This window comes from Magallana gigas, chromosome 9 (assembly GCF_963853765.1).
Source record: "Magallana gigas chromosome 9, xbMagGiga1.1, whole genome shotgun sequence".
Classification (NCBI taxonomy): Eukaryota; Metazoa; Mollusca; class Bivalvia; order Ostreida; family Ostreidae; genus Magallana; species Magallana gigas.
This window is the reverse complement of record NC_088861.1, coordinates 24,109,069-24,129,781: the sequence shown is the minus strand read 5'-3', so window position 1 is coordinate 24,129,781 and position 20,713 is coordinate 24,109,069. Positions and strand designations below refer to the sequence as shown.

The 20,713-nt window shown below is 32.6% G+C and overlaps 1 protein-coding gene across 1 annotated transcript in view; it reads right to left on the bottom strand.

Moving 5' to 3' along the window:
* LOC117693158 (serine-rich adhesin for platelets-like) overlaps positions 1-20,713 on the bottom strand; it is a 36,348-nt gene that overhangs the window by 10,406 nt on the left and 5,229 nt on the right. Inside the window, exons 2-5 of the mRNA XM_066072425.1 lie at positions 14,416-15,040; positions 13,955-14,095; positions 11,395-13,211; positions 10,618-10,734 (exon numbers count right to left, since the gene is read on the bottom strand). Of these exons, the coding sequence (XP_065928497.1) occupies positions 10,618-10,734; positions 11,395-13,211; positions 13,955-14,095; positions 14,416-15,040 (2,700 nt within the window). The remainder of the gene's footprint in view (positions 1-10,617; positions 10,735-11,394; positions 13,212-13,954; positions 14,096-14,415; positions 15,041-20,713) is intronic.

The window sequence follows — 20,713 nt, the reverse complement described above, 5'->3', positions numbered from 1 at the left end:
CAAAAACTTCCACAATCAACATATGCAATGGAGTAATTACCTTTCCTCTCCAAGGATAGATGTTGCCTGGGCCATAGTCATATACCAGTTCTGTATTAGAGGATAATGGCCTTAGAGAGAAAAAACAAATGGCTGGCTTTTCATCAATCTCCATCACTTTTGGTCTACAATTTGGATGGATATGATCATCATTTAACAGACGTCCAAATGATCCATCTTCTTTTGAAGCATCAACCCTTGATGAAAATAAAATAAGCAACATAAATTTGAACCTTGCATAACTGGTATTGTCACAGTGAAAGATATGAAGACAAAATATCTAAAATTGCAAATCACTTCTTAAGTTCTACATATATATGTGTATGTAATAAAATATAAAAACAAGGCTTTATATACGTAAAGGGGTATACTGAAACATTTTTAGAGCTAGATAATCACAGTTCACTAGGGCTGTGTATTGGTAAAGATTTTCTGATACATTACGATACTCGCTAGACTTATTGAAAGCAACGGAGGTTGATGCAAACTATCCATGTAATCACTGAGGAGATCCAAAAAAATACAATAAACCAAGAGGTTTCTCACACAGCCCACAGATTTTTGCTCTCTCTGGATTTATCATACGTTTTCAGAACATCTCAGTGATTATATGGAGAATTTACGTCACTCAAAAGTAACCTTCCTATTGCTTTCGATAAGTTTGGCAAGTATCTAGTACATTTTGGAACGATGTGTTTATTATGCGACAGACAGATGTAGATAGACGATAGGGATAATTCATTTGATCATTTTCTCACCTAGATCTCATCAGAAATCGTTGGAGATATTAATATAGAACTTGTTTAAAAACATATGTTTAAGTAGTGATGTTCTAATCATTGATTATCATCTAAAACTAGTAGATTATTACCGCATTCTAAGTGCTTGATTATAAAAAGTTTCATTACAATTAATTGGTTGGGTTTTTATTTCCCTCTCAACAAGCGCATATCATATAGCGGAATATTTGAGACCTGAACTATCAATACACCAAAAAGGAGCTGCGGTTTAAAAATGGCTGATATGTCAGACGTGCGCTATCCCTACCCGTGAAATAAAGCACAATCTCTTGTTTGGACATTTTTTTGTTTCAAGAAATTGAGTGTTGAACCGTCTAGCTACTAAAGACCATCTTTTGAATACAGCATTTTTATGGCAAGAAATATTAAATAAATTGAAATATCAAAGGCCTATTAACAAGTCAGTTAATTGTACATGTATCTTGTTTCTTTACATTTTTTTAACACTTAACTAAGAAATATGACAAATTTTGATTATTATCGATAATAAGTTAGTTGCAGAGAGTCGATTATTGATTATGAAAATCTCACCGATTCCTATCACTAGCTTGAAGTGAGGACCTCCTTTAAATCCAAGACGGCGGGTGTCGTCCTTTTACTTTTCTAATTTACATTGAATATACTTTTTAACATGATTGAGACTGGGGTTTTCATTGAATTTATCTATTGCAATACACACACCTTAGATTACCAATTTTAATCAATTTTTCCTTCAACAAATATCTAGAAACTCATTCTCCAACAACCAAGCCCTTGTATTCTTAACATAAACAATTAAACATGGTGAACATGATGTACAAATTAAGCAGCAAAAATTTCTTACCAAAAAGGCTTTCCTTTGAATGTAAATTCAAAAATATATGTGTCATCTACATCTGGTTCTTTCTCTAATAACTCTCCTTCATACGGTAATAGGAATTCATTTTGTCCAAATTCTTTCTTTGTAAATACACCTCTTCCTGAAAATAAATAAAGAACTTCCATTAGGGGTTGAAATTTACAAGATATACTTGCTGTATGCAAATTAAAAAATGAAATTGTGCGCTAAAAGAGACATGTACTGGTTGCCAACTTTTGCGAGTTACAAAATAATGGTCTAGCTTTTTCGGATTTTGAGGTTTATGATTATCCATTCAGATTTTAATTCAGAAGCTTACACTCAAGAAACTGTAGATGTAGAAACATTAGTTAGGGTGTTTTGAATTATCCCAGAATTTACCCTTTTAAACACAATCAGTTGTTCTCTTCTAGCTATCTTTATCCTAAAACAAAGTCTCAATACAAACCCTCAAATCATTGAATTTCACAATTACAAACAAGTTCAAACTATACTCAGAAATACTAAATAGAATTCAAATGTTGGAATATTGACAGACTGTTTCCATGTACAAATTGTTAGGTTAAGAAATTATTTATACCTTCACAAATTAACAGAATCATGATATCACTGCATTTTTCACAGCCCCTTAGGCATCTGACAAACACTGCATTTTAACAGCCCCTTAGGCATCTGACAAACATTTTATTATTTTATGTAGTAAAATGATCAATTTTAAAATTATATACAAGAATGGGTTCCTCAAATTATACAAAAAAAAAGATTTTATTCCAATGCAACCTAGTTCAAAATCACTTTATTGTATCTAATTGTTAATGATATAAACAATTTATAGGATTGGTCTAATGTGTGGAAAACATTTTTTCCTTAAATTTAAATTATTTTGCAGAATATTTTTGTTGTACTTAATCATTAGGGCCTATATATTTTTACAAAGTTCCCAAGATAATTTCATTGTTTCCTGACTTTTTTCTAAACATTTTTAGGGTTTCTAGACCCTTGAGATCAACATGGGACCTATCAATATGTAAACCATCAAATTGAATTAAAATATTTTATCCTGCAACTACTTCTTGCATTGACCAAATAAAGGTAACCCAATAAACCAAAGCTATATTCGGTCAATGCCCCAATATAGCCTCATGCATTTAACTAACATTCAAATACACTATGACATCATTTTTCTTGCTTGGTTTACGCCATGTTGTCATGGTTTCAACTGCAGATAGGCAGCAAAATCTGACTAATTAAGCTTATTTGAGATGCAAAATGTGATATTATGTTACAGGATAAACAAAATACATGATAACGTCTTAAAATATGGGCGATATTTGGGCTCGGTCCAAAAACATGAAGAACGCTCGGCAAGCTTTCTTTTCCTTGCCCAAATACCATAGATTACTAATTAAATGGAGGAATTAATATCCGCGTAAAATCGCAAGAAGCCCCCTCCGCAGAATTTATAGTCTCGTCATTATTTTCTGAGAGTTGAGAACCATAAAAAATATATATTTATTCGTGCAATTTGATTCAAACCAGCGGGATTGGTCATGATCCATCACTTCTAGTGTTGTCAAATTGGTCGGAAATGATAATTGATTAATCGGTCAATCGGTTGTCTCTTACAAACTGATGATCGGCAAATAATTGAATCCATAACAAATTGTGTTCAATTCATTTAAATGAAGCACTAAATAAAAGCTAATAAATAGGATGTATGCTGTATTGTTATCAATGAAAGTGTTACATATCTTTTGAGATTAAAAAAAAACTAGTTCAAAAATGTAGTTTGCAACGGTTTTTATTTCACTAAATATATAATTATTTTATTTATCTCAATAGGAACTCAAAAATATTGTTAACAATGAGATTTTTAAATACAATTGAAGGTCAAAGGTGATCATTGCATGCTTTTAACATTAGATTTGTTATCTCTGTCTAAAGATATCCTTGATTCACATTTTGCTCATTTACTTGATATCTGTTAAAACCTATGGGTTCAAAACTAATGACATTCATTCAACGGTATGAAAAATTTCCAAGTTTTCTCCTTTGAAACACCCCCACTAGCTTATCAGGTTTCAACACACAGCTAAAAAATATGATGTCTGTGGGGATTTTGTACTGCAAAGTGACCCGCATGATAATGTTGAAAATTCTGTGAGGTATTTAAAGTGACTTCCGAATGGATGTCAACATTCCCCATTTGGCCCTATAATTATCTTGTTTACCATAACTGACCTTCTTTATATTTCATGCAAGAAGTAACTGGGAGGCCATTATACAATTGCCCCAAAACTTTTAGAAGTTTGAATGCAAAGTCTATGAAAGAGACACAAATTGATGAGTACCCGTAATCTTTACATTGCATTGTTTACAGACACAGTTCAAAGTTGAAAACTATCACTGCTCTAAATAGCGATTTTGTTTACATGCTGAAAAAAATACACATATATGAAAATTATATGTCAAAATAACTAAACCAAGCTATTCTGAATAGCTTTATTATCTACATAAGTTTTAGAAGCTATACTGGCGTGCGACCAATTCTCGCCAAGTACCATTTCTCGCCAGTACATTGCGACATCATTTTTCATATACCGGTATTATTTTTAGTTTTGATAAAATGACTTCACAATGTACTTGCGAGAAAAAGTACTCAGCGACAACTGTTCGCACGCCAGTATAGCTAAATCAGGAGATTGTGTTGGAGCTGTATAAGCCATAAGAAATAAGTTTTGTTCCTGTGAATTTTTCTGAGTGACAAATGATATTGTTTCAATTAAATTATCTTGACTATTTTCCCTTTCATCTATTTTAATTGCACCTTTATCACAGGTATGTGTATTTCTATTAAAAATTGTCCAAATGTACTGCATAAATATATTTGGACAAACTATAGATAGATGTGGTATGTTCACAATTTTTAAACGTTTTAAATAAATTCCTAAGGCCTATTCCCCCCTGGAAAATTAAAATTTCTTAAATTTACACAGTAAGATGACCAAATGTATGCCTTGGAACCCTCTGCCCCAACCCCAGGGAAAACTAGGCCTAGCATACAACTGAGAAAAAATCCTGGATCGCACTTGAGCGTTATGCACAAAGATATTTCTTTCATGCTTTGCAAGGGGATTTTAAAGATTATACATTGTGCATTTCTCGGAAAGTTCACTATACAACCCGTCTTAATAAGATTTTCATTTCTAATGTTATGCAAATCGTTATCATGGAAGAAAATCACCGAGTGCGAGTACCCCCCCCCCCACATCGTATTTCAAGTTTACATCACAAATGTCATCGAAACATGTAATTAACATACCTTTATTCGGAGTTTCTTTAATATAAAAGGCATCCCGGTCAATGATTCTTTGACCATGTTGACCTGGCCTTCCCCGTTCCCTTCGACTTCTTCTCGACATACTTTTCCCCCGCTTCAACAAAATGGCATTTCCGTTTTCTATACACACGCGCATGCGCATTTCGAACATGTGTATCGTCAGAGGTGCGTAAGTGAAGATGGCAACTACAATCCGCACGGTATCTGTGTAATCACATGTCTGATGAAAACCCGAAAATGGGACTAGATACTTTTCGATATTTTTTAGGTTTAGAACATTCTATTTTTTTGATTTAAGCAATAAAAAAATATGGGGACTTAAATCAAGTCCCCAGACTATTTGAGGTCCCCATTTTACGACTTGCGTATCTGAGGCAGGCCCCCAGTTTGGCAGAACCACACACACACACACACACACACACACACACACATACGTGTATCAACCCCTTTTTGGGGACCTTGTCAAAATATCTCAAATTGGGGACCAAGAGATTTCACAGCATAGTTGACATTGTTCAACTCATTTTATTCTGTTTGTATCCTGATTTGAGTAGATAAAGTGAATCGTTGTGTTTAAACGAAATATCAATGGATTTTGAAAACGGGGACCCGGAAGTGCCAATCTGAGGACTTGAGTGTAAAGTATGGGGACCCTGCTCCTTATAATCAAACAAAACTGAGGACCTTATCTAGATTAGACTAAATTCTTTAAAAAAATAATGGAAACGTTAATTGCAGAAAAAACTTACACTACCAACGTTAGCGTTTTATGTATTTTTTCTGCAATGGCGCCATCTTAATATCCCACATGGATCCCCATTTTCTGAGGATTCATACAATGATATATGATTAATTGATAATTGATCATTTCAACATTCAACAAATGAGATTTAAAACGTTTGAAAAATGTTATGTGATTAAAATCTTAAATCGCGAGGAATACTTGTACCGATAACATAAAAACCTGAAATCCTAATCCTCACATAACTACGTGTATAGTTTGGGAACTTAGGCATGATAAATCTATTTATTTATTTTTTAAATATATTTAACTGAGAGCCAATAACACACACAGTACACCTTTTGATATTGACATATGAATCCAATTTAAATTAAACTGAGGACAAAACACACACGGTACAACTTTGGGGAATTACACATGAATAAAGAATACACTAAACTGAGGACCTAATACACACGGTACAACTTTGGGGACTTACACATGAATAAGGTATACACTAAACTGAGGACCTAATACACACGGTACAACTTTGGGGACTTACACATGATTAAAGTATACACTAAACTGAGGACCTAAAACACACGGTACAACTTTGGGGACTTACACATGAATAAAGTATACACTAAACTGAGGACCTATTACACACGGTACAACTCTGGGGACTTACACATGAATAAAGTATACACACTAGACTGAGGACCTTATACACACGGTACAACTTTGGGGACTTACGCATGAATATAGTATACACACTAGACTGAGGACCTAATACACACGGTACAACTTTGGGGACTTACACATGAATATAGTATACACTAAATTGAGGACCCAATACACACGGTACAACTTTGGGGACTTGCACATGAATAAAGTAAACACTAAACTGAGGACCCAATACACACGGTACACGTTTGGGGACTAACACATGAATATAGAATACACAAAGTAAACATTGCAGACTTTAACAAATATTAAGCTTTATATTGAAATTATGAAATATAGACGATTAAAGTCACAATTTACTGAACTTTCAAACGTTTCCAGGGCAATTTTGCACCTTTTTTTCGCCGATCCTACATTCACCACTAGAAGCAGTGTGCATTTAGAGAACATTAACATGACAAATTATGCTGTAAAACCTTCCGAGATATCTAATTCTGGTCCTAATACTGAATTTAAAAAAATCATACATGTACAATTGTAATTTCTTTTCCACTTGGATCCACGGATTGTCAACATCCCCACATTCATTATGCTTACAAATCTGCCTGATAAGAAACTACAGTATTGCGCGAAACTTAAATGGCAATAAAAATTATAATTTATAAACTTTTGTTCAGAGTATGTGCTAAAGGCTATTCAAGGTATTAGCTGAAAGTTGCATTATTCTTCTTCCGTAGTTATTATAACAAAAATAAGTATTTTAATGTCATTCAAATCAAAATTTTAATTGTACGCAGCATGATCACAATGCCACGTTTTTGCAGCACAATAAATTTCTGAACATTACAGCTCATGTGAGCCTCGTATTAACATATTTACATTTTGATGTAATGAATAAATTTCTTACTGCTCTACAACAAATTAACACTAATATAAGTAATCAAAATTTATTGGCAAATATTTTCATACAATTGATAAAATTGCAATTAAAGTTGCAATTATAGTTATCATTTATCATACACTTTCAATCCATTCATGTCAGTTTAAAACTCCACTTAAACATAGCATTTAATGCTGTAAGAAGTTTAAATTTAAAAAAAAACATCTCCATCCAAATTAATTAACAAATTCTATGTAAAACAATAGACTATTTGATCATACATAAATCATTGATAAAATTGTAGTACTTAACAGTTAATTAACATTCTCTGCATATTGATTACAATACTTAAAATCAGCCAATTATTTATTTCCAAATCTCCAAATCATCCCAAACAATCAAATACCTCGTATGTATAGTGCATGTGCATACTAGCTGTAAACGATGCATCATTCATATCATTGTCAACTCTCAACATCCACAATGAAGTAATTCATTTCAACAGTATGAAATATGTCAATATCTACTTCTCCAACATTTCATCAGTGCAATTTGCGAATTTACAAATTCAAATTATTCAGAGTTTACTAATGCTGTCAGTTCACTCCAAAACCGAAATTGTAAAACACTATATATATATATACATGTACATACAACATATTCTCTACATTTTGATTAAAATAACCAATTCTTATATCTATCATTAAAACATTTCAACAAATCTACAATTCTTGTGAATACAGTACACATTCTGTTGTTCATACAACTATCATCAATGCACATCAACAGTACAATTAATTTTTATATAGCAAATCTAGCTCATTAATATAATTTGCAGTATGCAGTTACTAAATATTTTCTTAATTTCTAGTACATTATATATTTGTCAAAATCTATTTCCAAACATCAAATCAAATCAATTACCAATTATTGTATAATTCATACAATTACTAACTGTAACCATAGTCATTCATACAACCAACAATGAAGGTAGATATACCGGTACACAATTTGCTCATTAATACTACATGTCCAGTCACTGTAATATTTATTCCAATCCCTCTGTATTTCAATGAAAATGCTAAAATTAATCAAGGTCTATACCCAAAATATCTGGAAAAAAAAAATTTGTCATTTCAAGTTAATGTCAACTAAAAACACAAAACCATATTAGTTTTACAGTTGTATTAATCAATTCCAGCTAAAGTTATCATGGCCCTTATTCCTTAGTTATTTTACAAAGGTGAATGCTCATCACAGCAACAAACATGACAACAGTATGTATTGGTAAAGCTATACATGGAGTATTTTCTACAAATTTGCTATTCCTCACACTTCTGTGCTTTATACAATATATGAAAATTGATGTCCACAAGCTATAATGAACTTGTAATTACTTCATTATCAAAGTAAATAAAGACAAAAAATCAGCATTTTCTTTGTTTTTTTATAAGGTTGTACACTTGATCTTTCACATTTCTCCAAGTTCTTTTGGAAAGGATTTTATCCTTTTTTAAAACATTCTCGATATCGTTCTTGCCAGGAACTTTGGACATTGCAATAAAATGGGAAAAATGCTTGTTGACTGAATTCATTTCAGATGGATTCCATGGTTTTTTCTGTGTTTTGTGACGTTTGCCTGCAGAATTTTCATCGGTAGATCTGCCATCAGAGGGTGCTTTTCTTTTCCCTAAAATTACGAGTTTTACAATATAAATTGGTTGATGATATGGTTGGAATGTGAAAAATGCAAATAACTAAGAAGACATACAGTACCGCAACATTTTTTTTCACAAGATAAATGATAGAATTTACGCACGATAGGACAGGCTTAATGCATGATAGAACAGGATACATGCATGATACAATAGGATTTATACACTATAGGAAAGGATATACTATGCATGTTCATAATCAACGAATAATCACGATATATGATCTTCACGATTTACCCGAAAATGGCATAATTTGATAAAGAAAATGTAGGAAATAAGAAATATTATGCAGAATTTCATTTTATTAAAAAAGTCAAATTATTACGAGCTGCGTCGTTAGAATAAATTCATTGGAAAAATAAACTAAAATGATGTATGAATTATCTTTATCAATAATCAAAATACAATGCGTGTTCTTTAATAATATATAATCTATCTAAATATTATCATTTTTTTTTATTGAATTAAATAAACAAATTAGATGACATGCAAGTTAATGTTTACACAGTAATTCAAAACACTCTCTGCGTACGATTTAATATGTCAGACATACAGTTACATATGTTATCTTGTTCCAATGAATTTTCGATTGTACACATTACCCTATCATCTCCAAATGTTACTTATGTCTTCTTTTTAAAAATATCTTTCGACTTAAGAACTTCAATACATATAGCTTAATATTGTTAATTTGATGGAATGTTTGATAAAGATTTGCATTATTTGTTCCAATATTATTGTTAACGGAGCGATGAACGACTTATAACTTTAAAATAAAATAGCTTGCTTACGAAAAGGCAGGATACAGCTAACACAATAGGATACATGTAAATGGAGAAACTGATAAAATATAACGATAAACCTGATAAGATTACTGTACGTTAGGATAGGACTAATGTACGATAGAACAGTTTACACGCGCGATACAATAGTATTCATACATTGATAAAGGATTGTAAAATAAATAACTTTGCAGGTACCATAATTTCATCTCTCATTCTGGCTAAATATTTTTAGAGAAGTAAAAAGGAATTTGTCATCTGCATCTATCATACATGTGTATGTAATATGAAAGATACTAAGTATATAAAAACTTTCTGTATAAATTACATGGTCTTGACATGTACTTGATTTTTGACTGAAAATTCTTCACATTATGAGCAGACAGAAAATATGGTAATGCCAGTGTCAACTTTATTCATGAGTCGTATTTAAGCTTTGTTTTTGTCTTGTTTTAAGAAAACAAATTAACTAAGAAAATTGGTTTTTTTTTTGTAAATCAGAATTTGAAATCTTTCCACTCAATTAGAAACATATTTTCTAACAAATATATTCTTGGGAAAAATGTCAGTATGATAATTAAAATACATCTGTTGGGAACTGTTTTGTTATGGATGGGGGAGATGTAAGAAGTTTTTCAAAGATGCATATTGTTCAATAAACATTTAGTTTAAAACTATGACCCTGTGTGGACTGAAGCTTGACTGTTAATGTACCCAACACTTAATCTTGAGAACTGCTTTTTTTTTTTCATGTATCTAGTTTAAAGTAGAATTATAATATACCAGAAAAGGAGAATATACCAAAAATAAATGTGTACTGAAATAAGGGTACAGACCTTGAGCGCTTTTATTATGAAGACTGTCTTTATCAGTCTGGTAATCCATTTCTCCATCACTCTCATCAGCACAGGACCCGTCAATTTCCTTTACCTCCTCTGGAAAAAATAATCAAAAAACGATAAGAGTAAGTTATGAACATTAATTCTTATATCATATATACAAGAAATTAGAATTCTTACCTTCATTAACTAATAAGAGGCCTACAGGCCTTGACAGTCACCTGAGTACCATATCATTTAGATTAACCTGGCTGAGGGTCTCGTTTTTGCATTTTAAGCTTCATTTTGGAGTCTAAACCCTAATCCAAATTTTAATTTTGGTTAAAAGAAACTTGCAGACTTTAACGGTAAACTTTTATAACACTCAGTTTTGCTAATAATGCACACGTGCAGTTAATTCCTAAATTATGGCAGCAATATGTTACATGTACCCATGTGAATTAATTGACCTAAAAAAAAGTCATTCACTATACGGCCAAATTAATTTATCCCCCCCCCCCCCCACGAAAAAGCCCCAACCCCTGCCCCACTCCCAGTGAATTTCACAATTTTACAGTACAACAGTCCACAATAAACATACTATACTAAACCAAATCTAAAATCAAATGTTATCAAAAGTCTATAGATCAAACTTGCACTGGAGGAATAAATAATCACCATTGAAATATAACAAATGAGTTCATTTTAATAATCTATTCACAACACTGAATCCTTCCCTGTCTATATGCCTATGATCATTTAAAGAAAACAACTCACCCTGATTATTAAAGAGCATCTCTGTGACATTTTTCCCCTCGTTAATTAGCATCAACATCTTGGAGATCTTTGTTTTTTGAATGATATCCAATGGTTGCCGATAAATTTCTCTGTGGACTCTTATGTCATGGCCAAGGAATTTGGCTAACTGATCCTGACCGTTTTCACTAAGCTCATGGATTTGTGCCATTGTGGCAATGTGTTTTCTGAGGTTTGTATAGGTTATAATGTTTCCATAGCGCAATTCTATTTTCCCACATATTTCATTCAATACGTCACTTGCCCTTAGTGTTCGTGTGGAGGGTGATGGTCTAGCAAATAAATATTTTCCACATACATTTGCATCACTTCTTTTCTGCATTAAGAGATCAATGCATTTAATCATCTCTGGAGTAAGTAATATTGCAACTTTTCTTTCCTGTTTGCCTTTGAGTTCAATTCGAGTCAAAGAACGACAAAGCTCAATTTCCACGTCTGACAAACTTAATTTAAGTTCGTCATCGTAGGGAACACTGTTTTGTGCTTCAATAGCTTGCTTGTAATTGTCTACAGTAATACGCTGCACATCGCCTCCACGCTTCCTGTTAAAGAGAGTTATGTGACATAGCGTCATCTTTGCCAGCTCAATGTAGAAAGCTGAATCATTCGACAATTTCATCAAAAGTTCTTTGATTTTTTCTTTTAGGTAGGAATTAAGCTTGTACACATCCTCGCATAGAGGTAACATTTTTGGCGCATTATACTTTTTCTCACTCAAAGTTTGTCGTGCACGGGAAGAGATGAGATCGTTCCAATCAGACTCATACAACTGAATGAAAGCTGAACCATTCTCTTGTTTTGTTATATCTGACTCAATAATTCCATCTGATCTATAAATCCTTGCACATCGTTGAAGACTATACCCTATTTTCAGTGCAAGGGAAGGAGTTGCATACATATGTGTATCTTCACTAAATCCAGCAAGGGACTTCACACATGACACAACATTGTTAAATTTCTCAGGACTAAAACAATCCTCAATCTTCTGGATACCCCATTCAGGTGTCTTTTTGGCTTCTCCTATTAGTCTGCCTAGTTCTCTCATTCTGCAGCTGATGTGGTTAGATGTATGTTCCTGGATGTCCTTATTTTCATACAGGCGCTTTCCAAATTTCAGTATGAGTGGATCGCGATATATATACATATAAATGTCATCTTGAGACATGGATAATAAAACATCTTTGTAAAATCCTCCATTAATATGTTCTGGAATAGGTAGTAAAAAACGACCTTCTTTCACTCCTTGATTTTTTTTATCAGTCTGCTTACTAACACATGTCTTAAAATGATCACTCAATGAAGTTTTGGAGTACAAACCCTTGCAACCACTACATGGTATAAATTCACTATGTGCTCTGGTCTTCTGCTCTCTATACTTCGGTATTAATGTTCCAGTTCCATTTTTCAGAACGTTGAAGTTGTGATCCCAGTCTCCTTCATTTCTTAATGTTTTCCAAATTTCTTTTCTTTCGGCACTGTTTTTGGGTAAGGAAAGAGCCTTAGCTACAATAACTTCATTTTTGTGCATTGTTTCCAAGTGTCTAGCCAGTTTTGGGTACAATTTTCCACAAAATTTGCATGCATGTTTTTTGTCCCATTTCTGCTTTCCTTTCTCTGTGTTGGTTTTCTGTACAGTGATAGTTTCCAAAGGGATAGATATTGGCACAACAATACTTCTCTCAGAATCATTACTGTCACTGACATAATCGGGAGGATTGGATGAATCTTTCAAATGTAGCAAGGAATGAACTGCATTGTCATCTGTATCACTAGAACCCCTATCAAAAGGAATTGTATTAATTCAATCTGACAAATAGCAAAACTCATGTTTCTATAAAGTTCACTACTGATGTACTTAAATTTAGCAAATTCATAAAAATATAAGAAATACTAGACATGATCTCATTGCGAGCAACAAATAGGTTTTCTGTTTGATTATGAATTAATGACAGGGTTCAACTAATATGTTGACATTATTTCATTTCTAAAATTTAATAAATCCACCTTAATTGGGCAAAATCATAACAAATACAATAATTTTATTAAAATCCAAAAATCTTAAGAAGGGCTTAACTAAAAGCCCGAATGATTTTATGCATTACTTAACAAAAACTGGAAATTAAAAGGCTTAATATAAAACAAATCATTTTACTAGGTACAAATTAACAATTCTTCTAAATCAGATTTGGTACGAGTTACTATATTAATTTTCTCAGACTAATTTTTGGCCCAACACTGCAGAATTAAGATTTCCAAAAAAGGTCATTTTTAAGAGGCAATATCTCTGCAATGTGTTGGAATCACTTCCAGTGACATTCAGAAGTGACGGACAACCTGCCCATAATCAAATTTGGTAAGTTTAAAACATATTTTGATGAAGAAAAAAAATCCAAATTTTTAATTTGAAATTTTTTTAAAACAGTTTTCCAAAAATGCCATTTTAGCAGACCAGAAGTGACGGATGATCAGGGTATTAGCTGAAAATAAGGAATCTACAGTATATTCTTGTTTTTGTACATACCTAGTTTCAAAAGGGATAGATATTGGAACATCAATACTTTTCTCAGAATCATTACTGTCACTGACATAATCGGAAGGATGGGATGAATCTTTTAAATGTAGCAAGGAACAAACTGCATTGTCATCTGTATCACTAGAACCCCTATAAAAAGGAATTGCATTAATTCCATCTGACAAATAGCAAAACTCTGTTTCTAAAAAGTAAAGTACTGGTGTACTTTAACCAATAAATTTATAAATATAAATAATATTGAATTTGCTATAGGTATGTTAATTTTTATAGTGATTACTAAACAACAAATTAAGACTGATGAACCCAATTCTGTATAAAATTCAAATCATTAATTATACTCTTATTTTTATACAATCCTTTATAGACTTTACAGAACCTATTCTTGTAAATAATGATCAGGTAGAAAAAAAAGAATCTGCAAAATTCCATTTTTTGAAGTGTCTACTTACTGATCAGTATCTTCTGAAGGTAAATAATCAGAATCATTGGAATCCGAAAAAGAAAACTCATCATCATCACCAACAAAATCATGGTGTATAAAGCTGTCAAGTTTCTCTGGAAAATCTGTGGCATTCCCAGGTACACGGCTGTCAAGTTCCTCTGAAGGATCCCTAGTACTCCCAGGTACACTGCTGTCAACTTTTTCTGGAGAGTCTTTGGCATTCCCAGGTACACTGCTGTCAAGTTTCTCTGGAGGATCAGTGTCATTCTCAGGTACACTGCTGTCAAGTTTCTCTGGAGAATATGTGGCATTCTCAGGTACACTGCTGTCAACTTTTTCTGGAGAATCTTTGGCATTCCCAGGAACACTGCTGTCAGGTTTCTCTGGAGAATCTGTGGCATTCTCAGGTACACTGCTGTCAAGTTTCTCTGGAGAATATGTGGCATTCTCAGGTACACTGCTGTCAAGTTTCTCTGGAGAATATGTGGCATTCCCGGGTACACTGCTGTCAGGTTTCCCTGAAGAATCTGTAGCACTCCCAGGTACACAGCTGTCAGGTTTTTCTAGAGAATCTGTGGCATTCCTAGGTACACTGCTGTTAAGTTTTTCTGGTGATTCCGTAGCATTCCGAACTAAAAAAAAGAATATATGTATGTCACTTTTGGACAAAAATAAAATTAACTAAGGTTGTCTAACCAATCACGATAAACAGTTTTATAGAAAAGAATGCAACATAATTATAAGATGAGGGCTTTATTTATTTAACTGGCATGGTAAGAAAAAATCAAATTTAATAGCTAATTATGTAAATTAATAAAGAGGACTTATCTAAAATCGACAGGGGTCTTTTTAAGTATCCGAATATCTAAAATCGACAGGGGTCTTTTTGAGTATCCGATTGCAAAGTTGTATAGTGAAAGTTTATTTTGAAGCTGACAAAATATATTTTATTAATATTTCTATTTAAATTTTCACTTAACCAATTGGTCAATGAAGTTCCTAGTTTCACTTGCTTCTAATAAGATTTTACGTGCCCCAAGCAATCGAATAGTTGTGAATATACCGGTAAATCCCTGAAGTCTTTATTCTTCATTACTTCCATTTTTTTCAACGTTACACAATTTATTGTAAATGGACATGTATGTATGACTTCTAATAGCAGCTGTATGATTGCAATACAACAAAGTGGACAACTGAATCTTTTTTACATGTCTTAATGGTAACTGATTAAACTGACAAAACTTAAAATGAACTGGCGGGATTTATATCAAGGGTGATAATTGGTAACTAGTTAATTACCTGGTACATAACACAGCTTAATCAAGTGCAAGTCCCCATAGCTGTACCGTGTGTATCAGGTCCTCAGTTTAGTGTATACTATATTTATGTGTAAGTCCCCAAAGTTGTACTGTGTGTATTAGGTCCTCAGTTAAGTGTATATTATATTTATGTGTAAGTCCCAAAGTTGTACCGTGTGTATTAGGTCCTCAGTTTAGTGTATACTATATTTATGTGTAAGTCCCCAAAGTTGTACCATGTGTATTAGGTCCTCAGTTAAGTGTATACTATATTTATGTGCCAATCCTCAAGTTTTACCGTGTGTATTAAGTCCTCAGTTTAGTGTATTCTATATTCATTGTGCAAGTCCCCAAAGTTGTAATGTTACTCAACATGATGGAAACAATTCAAAATGGAGCAATTGGTTAATCAGATGAAATAAATAAACTCATGCAAATATAATCAAAAGAAAAAACAAGATATCTGTGAGCCAATGCTCACTAGTGATACCCCCGCTCTGATGTGAATATGCAAAATAAGCAAAGTCAACATTTAACAGAAAGCTGGCATCCTATTGGTACAGGAATATATTCCACAATATGGCATGCCTAAACAAATAGTGTTTTAAAATTTCAAGCATCTGCGATAAATAGCTGCTGAGAAATCTTTGACGAAAATTTGTTTGAAAATTTTGGCTAAAAATAAACAAAGTCGTCATTTAACAGGAAGTTGACGTCTGATTGGTACAAAAATATATCCCACGATACGGCATGCCTATACAAAGAGTGTGTAAAAATTTCAAGCACCTGCGATAAATAGTTGCCGAGATAAATGCGACAGAAATTTTTGTTACGGACGGACAGACGGACAGACAGACACACAAGGGTAAAACAGTATACCCCCTCTCCTTCGGAGCGGGGGTATAAAAAACTCTTCACAATGCTTAAAAACTTTAAATTCAGCAGGATTTAGACTGCTACTGCATATATAGCTTTCAAATTGTCATATACAGTCTAGACTGCCATAGCAACTCTCTGTCTTTTATATTATCTTTTAAAAACTATTATTTTCACCATTCATGTCCTAGAAATTACAACTGCTCTATTCCTGAAATATTTAAATTGTTAATGCTAATATGAGTATACAAACCCATTTGTAATCTTTTAATTTCAACTTAACTGCACATGCAGAAAGACATTTGTATCTTTATTATAAAAACATGACTGGAATCGAAAGTTTATCCATGTTAAGCAGCCATTGCAATGTTTGTATGTACCGAGCTTGATATTTTTTCCCTGAAATACACTGGGGCGGGTCATTTTCAGAGAGGTGGGCGGGGATGAGAGTCTAAAAAGTAATTTTATGTTGCCTAATGGCCATGAATTTTAAAATACAGCTAATAATTAAATCCTAGTTTTAAGATAAAAGATACCGTACATAATATTTTATCTATTTGAAACAATGTACTAAGTTAATAATGATTAATGTTGGATTGTCACATAAGACAGTCTAGATTGTATATAGATTGACTTTACTCCAAAGGACAAGTACTGTGAAATCATTAGAATTTGTGGTGGCTAAATATTTGTAGTATTTGTGTGTAGCACTCCCCCACAAATTTACACTCTTGTCGAAAACACATTTTGAAAGAGTACCTGGGTAAGTCATCATACTTAAACTGAAAACCAATGCATCTATGAAATTTCATCCCCACAAATGAGCAATAACCCATAGTTCATGAAAATTGGCCCTCACAAATTCAAATAACACCACAGAAGTCTAATGATAACGAGTTACAACCTGTAACAAAACAAATAACAGAATATAATGCACAAAAAATGAAAAACGTTTTAAGGATGTGTATTACATGCACCTCTTTTGGACATCTACAGAAAAAAAATATATGTTGTCATTGGACAGCAAAAAAAGAAGGCCACATGCTATATCTGGTAGTTTTTGCCTGACTTTATGACGTCAGGCATATCAAAGGTTTAAAAGTTGCCTTCGCAGAAACAGTGTAGACACTAAGAGCAAGAAATATCAAGATTTTTAAAAAAAAAGATTGACAGACAGACTAACAGGGGTAACAACAATAACATTCTTTACAAAGTGTGGGTATAATTATGATTACTTAAAGTGTAAAATACATACAAATTTAAACATCAACATGTGAAAATCTTTCATCGACTATTAAATCACAAAAACTTCCACAATCAACATATGCAATGGAGTAATTACCTTTCCTCTCCAAGGATAGATGTTGCCTGGGCCATAGTCATATACCAGTTCTGTATTAGAGGATAATGGCCTTAGAGAGAAAAAACAAATGACTGGCTTTTCATCAATCTCCATCACTTTTGGTCTACAATTTGGATGGATATGATCATCATTTAACAGACGTCCAAATGATCCATCTTCTTTTGAAGCATCAACCCTTGATGAAAATAAAATAAGCAACATAAATTTGAACCTTGCATAACTGGTATTGTCACAGTGAAAGATATGAAGACAAAATATCTAAAATTGCAAATCACTTCATAAGTTCTACATATATATGTGTATGTAATAAAATATAAAAACAAGGCTTTATATATGTAAAAGGGTATACTGAAACATTTTTAGAGCTAGATAATCACAGTTCACTAGGGCTGTGTATTGGTAAAGATTTTCTGATACATTACGATACTCGCTAGACTTATTGAAAGCAACGGAGGTTGATGCAAACTATCCATGTAAACACTGAGGAGATCCAAAAAAATACAATAAACCAAGAGGTTTCTCACACAGCCCACAGATTTTTGCTCTCTCTGGATTTATCATACGTTTTCAGAACATCTCAGTGATTATATGGAGAATTTACGTCACTCAAAAGTAACCTTCCTATTGCTTTCGACAAGTTTGGCAAGTATCTAGTACATTTTGGAACGATGTGTTTATTATGCGACAGACAGATGTAGTTAGACGATAGGGATAATTCATTTGATCATTTTCCCACCTAGATCTCATCAGAAATCGTTGGAGATATTAATATAGAACTTGTTTAAAAACATATGTTGAAGTAGTGATGTTCTAATCATTAATTATAATCTAAAATTAGTAGATTATTACCGCATTCTAAGTGCTCGATTATAAAAAGTTTCATTACAATTAATTGGTTGGTTTTTATTTCCCTCTCAACAAGCGCATATCATATAGCAGAATATTTGAGACCCGAACTATCAATACACCAAAAAGGAGCTGCGGTTTAAAAATGGCTGATATGTCAGACGTGCGCTATCCCTACCCGTGAAATAAAGCACAATCTCTTGTTTGGACATTTTTTTGTTTCAAGAAATTGAGTGTTGAACCCTCTAGCTACTAAAGAACATCTTTTGAATACAGCATTTTTATGGCAAGAAATATTAAATAAATTGAAATATCAAAGGCCTATTAACAAGTCAGTTAATTGTATCTTGTTTCTTTACATTTTTTTAACACTTAACTAAGAAATATGACAAATTTTGATTATTATCGATAATAAGTTAGTTGCAGAGAGTCGATTATTGATTATGAAAATCTCACCGATTCCTATCACTAGCTTGAAGTGAGGACCTCCTATAAATCCAAGACGGCGGGTGTCGTCCTTTTACTTTTCTAATTTACATTGAATATACTTTTTAACATGATTGAGACTGGGGTTTTCAGTGAATTTTATCTATTGCAATACACACACCTTAGATTACCAATTTTAATCAATTTTTCCTTCAACAAATATCTAGAAACTCATTCTCCAACAACCAAGCCCTTGTATTCTTAACATAAACAATTAAACATGGTGAACATGATGTACAAATTAAGCAGCAAAAATTTCTTACCAATAAGGCTTTCCTTTGAATGTAAATTCAAAAATATATGTGTCATCTACATCTGGTTCTTTCTCTAATAACTCTCCTTCATACGGTAATAGGAATTCATTTTGTCCAAATTCTTTCTTTGTAAATACACCTCTTCCTGAAAATAAATAAAGAACTTCCATTAGGGGTTGAAATTTACAAGATATACTTGCTGTATGCAAATTAAAAAATGAAATTGTGCGCTAAAAGAGACATGTGGTTGCCAACTTTTGCGAGTTACAAAATAATGGTCTAGCTTTTTCGGATTTTGAGGTTTATGATTATCCATTCAGATTTTAATTCAGAAGCTTACACTAAAGAAACTGTAGATGTAGAAACATTAGTTAGGGTGTTTTGAACTATCCCAGAATTAACCCTGTTAAACACAATCAGTTGTTCTCTTTTATCTTTATCCTAAAACAAAGTCTCAATACAAACCCTAAAATCATTGAATTTCACAATTACAAACAAGTTCAAACTATACTCAGAAATACTAAATAGAATTCAAATGTTGGAATATTGACAGACTGTTTCCATGTACAAATTGTTAGGTTAAGAAATTATTTATACCTTCACAAATTAACAGAATCATGATATCACTGCATTTTTCACAGCCCCTTAGGCATCTGACAAACACTGCATTTTAACAGCCCCTTAGGCATCTGACAAACATTTTATTATTTTATGTAGTAAAATGATCAATTTTAAAATTATATACAAGAATGGGTTCCTCAAATTATACAAAAAAAAAAAGATTTTATTCCAATGCAACCTAGTTCAAAATCACTTTATTGTATCTAATTGTTAATGATATAAACAATTTTTAGGATTGGTCTAATGTGTGGAAAACATTTTTTCCTTAAATTTAAATTATTTTGCAGAATATTTTTGTTGTACTTAATCATTAGGGCCTATATATTTTTACAAAGTTCCCAAGATAATTTCATTGTTTCCTGACTTTTTTCTAAACATTTTTAGGGTTTCTAGACCCTTGAGATCAACATGGGACCTATCAATATGTAAACCATCAAATTGAATTAAAATATTTTATCCTGCAACTACTTCTTGCATTGACCAAATAAAGGTAACCCAATAAACCAAAGCTATATTCGGTAAATGCCCCAATATAGCCTCATGCATTTAACTAACGTTCAA